Raw genomic sequence first — 9,870 nt, 5'->3', positions numbered from 1 at the left:
CCCACCTGATTGTCCATAAACTAAAATGATCCGTGCTTCGGAAGGCACGTTAAGCCGTTGGTCCCGGTTACTACTTACTGATGTAAGTAAGTAGTCGTTACATGAGACATGTCTGGGGCCTTTGGTGGCTCAATAATAACCCTGACACCAGGGTTGATGAGGTTGGTAATTCGCCTCTCAACCCACACGATAGAAGAAGTCCACCCGACTAATGTAAACAGCCTATACACGTCCCACTGCTGGGCACAGGCCTACCGTCAATCAACCGAAGGGGGCCACCACCCGACTAATAAAGTATAAATCAAATAAAGGACGTACATTGACCAAATTGGAGATATCCTTAGATAAGGTTCAGTACGATCTACTCTGAACCGGCGTGCGTGTATGAAACGATTGATGAATGTGGAGGAAGCAAGAGAAGTATGTCAGGATCGAAGCAAATGGATTTCTAGTCTCTGCTTACCCCGGCGTGAGTTTATGTATGTATGTACGTAATTATACCACACCTCTGCCTACCTCTTCGGGGATACAGGCGTGATGCTGTGTTATGTTATTATATAAGCATTACTTAATAGGTATTTATTTTATACAGAAATGTAATTGTCAATATTTATACACAATTATCTGTGCGTCACATTGTTTCACTGTTTTATCTACATTTTTGTTCGTTATGTTTAGTTATGTATCACATTTATTTAAAATCAATCATGTTGTACTTGGTTTAACACTTTGGAACAATTTTTATGAAATAAATTTATCATTAATGCAATGTGATTGTTGATGGGTTTTTTACGCCAGTACAAATACAAACAAGTACAAAACAAGTACAAATGGGGAGAGCTAAGGGCTCTCATCCAGTACAAAAATAAGATTGATGATATTACAAACACAAATATACTTTATTGCACCAAATCAAAAGAAAAAAAATACAAAAGACACTTAACTAGGTACATGACAAATGGCGGCCTTATCGCTTAAAGCGATTTCGTCCAGACAACCACGAGGCGAGGAAATGTGTAAAAATTAAAAGTTTTCCGGTGCGCACTAAGTACAACTCACCAATAAATACATGCACAATATACATTTATAAATACTACAAAAATAAATAATATACTAAATAGTATACACAAAACAAGAAAATCATGGTGCGGTTTGGGTTTCCACATTCCCGAGAAATGCATTTTCGGAGGCATGTGACCTAACCTGTATTGGGCTGGTTTTCCCTTTGCGAGTTTGAAGGTCAGACAGGCATTCGCTTCTGTAAAAAAAAAAACCGGACCTGTCAAATCTTCAGGTTAGCTAAGCGGACACTGTGAAAAACGGGATAAAGCTAGGGAGATGATGATGAAATAGTACACAAAAATTATCATATAATAAGCAACTTAACTCATATTATATGTATATATGTATATATATATTACATGTATTTAAACAGCGAGGTAGATAATACTGCGGTTACTGACCGCTCGATCAGTCGACTCGACCCGACTTGTGACTTTTTTTGGATAGTTACACAAAAAATATTTATAATATATATACAAGATATAAGTACATTGTTTGCGGTTTACGCGGTTATTATCACATAATACCGGGTTCTTACCGCGTTTAAAATTAGGGATATCCGAAGCGGTAAGAACCGGGTATTATGTGCTTTAATACAAGATATGCTCTTTAATCTCCACCTAGCCATATTTTTATTCGTTTTATTAGTGAAGCTAGATTTTTTGGCTGTCAACTTCTATTCTGTAACGTACCGGCAGAGTTCTTAAATTCGAAGTATAAATTAACTCCCGACACACACAATATACAATAAACAATATATTGCTACTTAGCAATAAGGCCACCTATTGTACTCATTTTTGTTTTTTTTTCCTATTTGTGCAATAAAGTATTTGTTATGTTATGTTAATATACAACACAATCACAATTCGGGTTAGAGGTACACCCATCACAAGATGAACTAAGTTCCCACGCCTCACCGAGCTTTCTGTTAGACTTATACATACTTACATTATTGAATAAAATTTATTATCTAAAGTAAGTAAGTAAGAAATATATAAATAAATCTTAAATAAATCTGTGTAATATCGCCTTAAGCACCATATTTTAATAAATATTTGCCAGTTGTCAGTCACATCAGCTGGTGAACGCCCGCGCCGCTCACTTCTTGTCAAGTCGTTTTTTTATTTAAGTTTATTTTTAAGTTTAGCACCAGTTTTTGACAACCGGAGATAGGTAAGAAAACTAGCATTAAGTACTTTTATAATTATTTACATCGTTAATTTTATTTGCAGCTATATAATATTACTCCCGATCGAAGATTTCTCCGAAATATTTTGTGTAAAAGTGAGATTGATTTTCTATTTGTGTTACTTATTAGACTAGACACTGGAACCGGCTTCTTCTGGTTAAAATTGTAGATACTTTGTATTATTCTTGGAGAAATTAAGATCATAACAACATGTCTCATAATACATTAAAATTCATTCAGGGATTCAAGATATAAACCCGAACTTTTATAGATTTATTTAAACCATCTTAAATTATAATACAAAGAACTACACTTGCAGTTGCAAGATGTATTCTAAACTCTGAAGGAAGACTTGCCGCCTTTTTGGCGTGATTTTGTAGGTTTTATTTGAAGAAGATTTTGTTGGTGGACTTCGGAATGTATATAGTAGACACACACCCTCGCATACACATCATCTCACATAGGTACATAATACACACATGCATGTCATAATTCACACGTTTGAAATAGCTGATAATGTACTCAAATATTATTTTCATTTCACTTGGTTTATCTTCTTACAATTTTTTTTTAAACAAGGTTAATTTACTTTGTATCCCTTGGAAGCAGCGTGGTCACTCCCAACAGGAGCATTTCAAATTGCTTAATATTTGAAGTGGACATTACTCACTTACTTTTACATGCGCAAATGTCAAATTTCAATATTGTTTTTCAGATTAATTGCTCTTATGTGGCCTTTTTAACAAAGAAATGTTTAACTATTGTATCTGGAAATCCGACCCTATAGTTAAAGAACTTAATAGTCATTTCTGTAAAAAATAACCGGGCCAAATATCCTTAACGTCTTGTGGCTGTATCGTGCGAACTACAAGCAAAACAAAAATATTGTCAAGGACGTTACCAGCAATTTTTTTTAGCTTAAGTTTAGACTTAGCATAATTAAATAAGAAACAAGTATTTTTATAAAAACCGTAGAACAGCCATTACGTGATATATCATAATTATCATAAGATAGACATGGGTATTCATTTAAATTGTCTGTAGAGTGGTTCATAACAAAAAGTTCCTTAAAGTCAAATGTCGGTCAAATGTCGTGTCTGAAAATTTGGGCCTTACGGTGTTAAACTTAAGGCTGCAGTTGCTTCTGTTCTATTATATTCGCTCCTAGTTCTGTAGGAAAAAAAAAACATAATATACGCTATAAGCCTCTTATCGTGGAAGCCGACAGGACCATTTTGCAACTTGTACGATCTATCAAATCCATCGCAGAAAATTATAACAAAAGTGGCTGCTAGCTGTCTTATGAGTATTTGTGGCCCTGCTCACCGCATTAGGGATTAAATGCGTGAGTTTATGTAAGTATGTTAAGGCTGGAGTGAATAGTCATTTATAAAGGTGGGTACTGACCGGTGTTACGAGGTGTATTGTACCTTTCACAGCGAGCATGATATGTTATGTCATGTGCTTAGGCGATTCTCACACTGCCCCGCATGATGCAGCGTAGGGCGTGGATGAGTGTTCTTCCGTTGCTTGGAAGTATCTCCGTTTGTATAGAAAACATGTACGGTCTAACACACAGAAAATGCATCAACGCGCGTTCATGCGGATGCATTTTCTGTGTGTTAGACTGTACGTTTTCTCTATACAAACGGAGATACTTACAAGCAACGAAAGAACACGCATCCACAAGTGTGGATGCCGAGTGTGCTTGAGAATCGCCTTAAAATCAGTGTTGATGCTCGCTACGAGCGCCTTATTTCCCTGTACTGACAGCACGAACGCTCGCTGTGGTTACACATTGACTGTAATGTAATGTTAACACATTACATTACGCCTCGTAACACCAGTCAGTAACCACCTTAAGGTAAGCTTGTTTTACCTTTGGCCGTATCGTTAGTAGAGATTGTGGTTAAACGCGGACGATAAACTAAATAAGTTCTTTAATTCCTCCACAAATTACAACATTATCAACATTAAACAGCCTCCGTGGTGTAGTGGTTAGCGTTAGGCTCACGATCTGGAGGTCCGGGTTCGATTCCCGATGGGGACATCGTCTTTACAATATAATGTAGTTATTTTTGTATTTTATGTTGTCTCTCTCTCTATTTAAGAGCTGCGCTCTTGTCGGTGGAGTAACCGCCATTCATTATGTTGTATACAAAAATAAATAAGGAGTTTTTTTTTTTGAAGAGTTAAGAGTCTTTTTGTAATTATTTCTTTGTATTGTATAAATACATAGCGTACTTCAATTCAATTCAAAACACGTTATTGCACGTACTCATACCGCTACAATTCATTCTTGCTGGGTCATTAACTGATGACCGCTAGATTTTCGTGCCGTTGCATAAATCTTCTGACGGCTTGAACATACTTAGAGAAATTACAAGGAATGCCTTCAACATTTATGTTATTCCCAATTTTAAACCCCAACAAGCAACCTTACTGTGAGGTTATTGACCGCGTTGTTTTAAAGGTGTTCTTCATTCAATTTCAGGTTTGTGATTGGTCAAGATGACGTGGGCGTGCGACGCGGGTCTGACGGGCGCCATCGCCGGCAGCTACCAGCACGCGCTGCCGGTGTTCGCCAACACGCTGCAAGCCTTCATGGCAGCGCAGTGTGCGTTGGTCGGCGACCATCTCTGGCCAGCTGATGCTCTGCAGAACGTCTTACAGGGTAAACTGTCCTAACATGGCCCACAGAGTACCATCGTGGGTGTTTACGTCTCGACTTATGCTGAGTATTACTAAATATAGGTTATTTAAATTTGTTTGGATCATAAATGATTATCACGTGCGCCGGTGCGCAGCGGTGAAGGAAAACATCGTGAGAAAACCCACATTCCCGAGAAATGCATTTTCAGAGGTATATTATGACCTCCTGTATTGGGCTGGTTTTCCCTTCGCGGGTTGGAAAGTCAGACAGGCAGTCGCTTCTGTAAAAAACCGGACCTGACAAATCGTCAGCTTAGGTAAGCGGACCCTGTGAAAAACGGGATAATTCTAGGGGGATGATGATGTTATTTACATTTTCTAAACGTTTTACTAAAGGTTTTATTTGGAAAAGTTTGAATTCTTTAATCATTTTGATGTACCAACTTCACAAATGTAGGTACCACAGCTCGGATCGATACCGTTAATGTCACAGAAGATAAACTTGTACAGATAGGATATTAATAATTACCATTAAATCTGGGTTATCTATATTTTCTAGTCCAAGGTCTACCATCTCTTCTTTCATAACTTTGCGTGGTTAAACGTATTCTTAACTTGCAAAACTTTTTGATGTGCTTGTATATAAAGTCTAACATAAAGCTCGGTGAGGTGTCGGTACTTAGTTCATCTTGCAATGGATGTACATCTCTCTCTCCTTGGTATTATTCCCATCTTATGGTGGGGTCTGCCTTCTTTGTATTTCTCTTTCACTTCGTGACTAACTAACCCAATTGGGATATAGTCGTCACCTTATGTTATATAAAGTTCGTCCGTCCATCTTTTGACTGCACACTTGATTCGCCATCCATAAGAGACAAAACACTTTGACACGAAAACCTTTCACCTACAGTTTCTTGAAATCAAAATTGCAAGTTAAGCATCTTTTCTTCTTCTCATTTCATTCCATTCCTATCTTCTCCTTATACTATCGTGTGGGTTGTGAGGTGAATTACCAACCTCATCAACCCTGGTGTCAGGCTTATTATTGAGCCGCCAAAGGCCCCTGACATGGCTCATGTAACGACTACTTACTTACATCAGTAAGTAGCAACCGGGACCAACGGCTTAACATCATGTACAATGTCGTTTTAACCTTTCTATTTACTGACTTACATAAGTTGTTTAGTTCAGATATCTACTTTATCAGACACAACTATTTCTATTTATAATTAGTGACGTATAGATCTTATATCTGCGCTTGCGTTTAGACGCACGGCAGTGCGCAGATAAGTTCCCGCATTACGCACGTCATGCTCTATTTACACGACGAGCCCTTTTTGACCCATCTCCGGCTCCACGCGATAGTTCTGAAATCCTGAGACAATCATTATAATTAATATGAAGCTGTTTAAGTCGTATGAGTCAGTACACTTTTGACCCGAAACAAGTCTTGGTCAACGACTAATCAGTTTACATTAATTAAAGCAATAATTCCGTAATAATCTAATATTATAACCGCAAACAAACCCACGAGATCATTATAATCTTTACGACCGCATGTCTGTATAAACGTGTCAAATGACTATGAAAGGTGCACAACAGATCATATTAACTGCGAGATAAGAAAAATATCACTTAAAGGTAGATAAATTTATCTACCCTTAGTTAGTTAGAGGCATTTTATCTACGGGCTCTGCACCTCTGCTGAGGTTTTTCTTCCAGCTATTTTGTCTATACAGATTGAGAAGCTGCGGTAGTATTAGGCGGATGAGACATTAAAAAAGAAAATATGTGTAAAATAGAATTGCGATTCAAAGTGTTACCAATCACCTTGTTGATTGAAGCCTATTGAATAAAGATATTTTTGAGTTTAATTTGTTTTTCGTGTGACTAAATAAATAGATAGGTATTGGTACTAGCCATCATAGTCCACAAACGAAGAAAGCGCTACGTTCAACCGTTAAGTCAATTAAAATATTCATAAACTCACGCCTTACCTCGCCCGATACGAAGTCCTAATATGGATATGATGAGATAGGTTGCGTAATCCCTCATGTTAGAAACACAGTCCTTTAATCGATTTTCACGATATGCCCGTGAGAAGAAGCAGCTGAACGCATTCTGTTTTTTATGCCTTTCCAGCACGGCAACAGCGCCGCTTTGACCAATAGCCGTACGACGTCTATCCACGTAGATAGTATTTGCTGCGTCTATTGGTTGAAACTCTCGACATAATTGGCGTCGCGCGCGGCGCGGTACGAAACCCTGCGTGACCCTGGATCCTGTTGTACCAAAATAGAAACACTCAAATGTATATTGCGATTTTCAGATCCAAACTACGACTTCATAGTGGTGGGAGCGGGGTCCGCCGGGTCAGTAGTGGCCAACAGACTGAGCGAGGTGCCCGACTGGAAGGTGCTTCTTATAGAGGCTGGCGGCAACCCGACCTTGGGTACGGAGGTAAGAACAACACAAGATTCATAATTTTGATACAATACCTACTTTAATTACATAATTTAACCTGTATTAACTAATAATATAAGTTATTAATAATATATTTAATTTATTCATAATTTGACTTAACCTGTATTGGGCTGGTTTTCCCTTCGGGTTGGAAGGTCAATAGGCAGTCGCTTCTGTAGAAACTGGACCTGTCAAATCTTCAGGTTAGGTAAGCGGAAATCTTGTGAAAAACAGGTTAACGCTAGGCAAATAGATAGATTTTAATTACATAATTTAACCATAATTACAGAATTAAGAACTCCGAAAAGAAAGACTGTCCTATGTTATTGCATTTCTCTAAGAGAGCAAGAATTGTATCCAAGTGAAACAGGGTTTAATTCGTAGTTAGTAGTGGAAGTAGTTTTATAAAATAATATACCTCATCTCAACGATCAGAACACAACAACGACGATTCACAACGATTTTCCTGTAGGAAACGTAAGAAATTCTAAGATTGTACGTTATTTTAATGATGGATGAACACTTCTTAACAATGAATCCGGATAAATCTATCAACCCGGTTCTACTACCTATCATTATAAGCAAAAACATATAATTAAGTGCAGTTAAAGGAATTAATCAGTCACTTGTGTCTTAACAATAACATTTAATTGCTTTTGTAAACCAATGACAAATCAATTAATGCATGCATGTAGTGGATAAATGCCATGAAAATAGATTTTTGAAAAATAAGTCTACGGAAAATAAACAACAAACTATTTTAGATTCTGTCTTCAATACAAGAGCGATAATTGAATAATTTTACATTTCAGATACCACAACTCTTCTTCAGCAATATCGGATCTGAAATAGATTGGGGTTACAAGCCAGAACAAGATGACAGGTACTGCAGGGGCTATTTTAGCAAGCAATGCGCCTGGCCTCGCGGGAAGGTCCTCGGAGGCTGCAGCAGCACTAATGCCATGTTCTACGTCAGAGGAAATAAGTTGGATTACGACGAGTGGGCAGCAGACGGCAATAAAGGCTGGAGCTACGACGATGTACTGCCTTACTTTAAGAAAAGCGAAAATTTCAGCGAACCCCTCACTGGAGATCTAAAGAACTACCATAGTAATGAAGGCTGCCTAAGCGTCGAAATGAAAGATGACGTTGACGCTTTGGAAAAAATTATCATCCAAGCTGCGATTGAAACAGGCATGAAATTCATTCCAGACATTAATGGAGCTGATCAGATGGGTGTGAGTAAATCTTCAACGACTACCAAAGATGGAATTCGTCACAGTACTTCCAGAGCTTTTCTAAGTCCAGTTAAAGATAGGAAAAATCTCCATGTGTTGAAAAATGCCCATGTAACCAAATTACTCTTTAAACCAAATTCCAACATAGTTAGCGGCGTTGTAGTACATAAAGATGGAAAAGACATCAATGTTAACGCAGTAAAAGAAGTAGTTGTGTCAGCAGGTGCGATCAACACACCACAACTGTTAATGCTGTCAGGAATTGGACCAAGAGAACATCTAGAAAAGTTAACTATAGAAGTCAAAGCCGACCTACCCGTTGGAGAAAATTTAAAGGATCATCTATATATTCCAACGTACTACACAATTCCTGGTGATAAGAGTCTTAGTTCGCTGCCAAGTGTTGTCGGTATGTTTTCACAATATATGTTACAGAGAGAAGGGCCATTAAGTACAACAGCACCGTTCAGAATAATATCATTCATGAACACTAGTGACCCTCAAGCGACGAGCCCAGATATACAGTTTCATTACGTAGTTTTACCACCGAGTGTTTCTAATTTTGTAGATATGTACGGTGTACACGAGTGTAGTGAGGAATATAGAAGAAATATCAATAATATTAATGAAGATCACTTTCTTTTAATAGTAGCAGCAGTTTTACTTCGTCCAAAATCTTCAGGAAGGATCTCACTTAAAAGTAAAGATCCATTTGAAAAGCCGTTAATTCATGCCAACTATTTTGACGACGCGGATGATATGGATACTGTGTTAAAAGCATTAAAGAGTCATGCGTTAAAACTAGCTGAATCACCAACACTAAAGGAGGCAGGTTTTCGTCTACAATGGTTAGATATGGAGTCTTGTAAAAAGTATGACAAGAACTCGGATGAGTTTTTGGATTGCTGGTCGAGGGAGGTAACCTTTTCGTTGTACCATCCTGCTTCAACTGCTAAAATGGGCCCAGACGACGATGATACTGCAGTAGTAAATAGTGAATTGAAAGTCAGAAAAGTGGAGAGATTAAGAATAGCGGATGCAAGTATCATGCCTAAAATTGTTAGAGGCAATACTAATGCCCCAACCATTATGATTGGAGAAAAAGCTGCAGACATGATAAAACGATCCTGGTTAGACGTTCATAGTGAACTTTAATCGAAAGCGTTTTTTGAAAGACGAGAGTAGTTATTAGAGTTTAAGTACAAATATTTATAATGTTATATGTAAGTACAAAATAAACATTTCTAATTTATTTTTATATATGTT

At 37.7% G+C, this 9,870-nt stretch overlaps 2 protein-coding genes across 3 annotated transcripts in view; one reads left to right on the top strand and one right to left on the bottom strand.

Moving 5' to 3' along the window:
* Positions 1–9,870, bottom strand: part of LOC126376112 (flotillin-2) — a 313,335-nt gene that overhangs the window by 88,858 nt on the left and 214,607 nt on the right. The window lies entirely within an intron of this gene.
* On the top strand, positions 2,109–9,862 carry LOC126376104 (glucose dehydrogenase [FAD, quinone]-like). The gene is made up of 4 exons (XM_050023267.1): positions 2,109–2,235; positions 4,746–4,925; positions 7,233–7,363; positions 8,179–9,862. Exons 2-4 carry the CDS (start codon positions 4,763–4,765, stop codon positions 9,757–9,759), a joined length of 1,875 nt encoding a protein of 624 aa, XP_049879224.1. The 5' UTR covers positions 2,109–2,235; positions 4,746–4,762; the 3' UTR covers positions 9,760–9,862.

The sequence above is a fragment of the Pectinophora gossypiella genome, chromosome 20, assembly GCF_024362695.1.
Source record: "Pectinophora gossypiella chromosome 20, ilPecGoss1.1, whole genome shotgun sequence".
NCBI classification, from domain to species: domain Eukaryota; kingdom Metazoa; phylum Arthropoda; class Insecta; order Lepidoptera; family Gelechiidae; genus Pectinophora; species Pectinophora gossypiella.
Note: the sequence above shows the minus strand (reverse complement) of the source record. Positions and strands in the feature narration are given on the sequence as shown.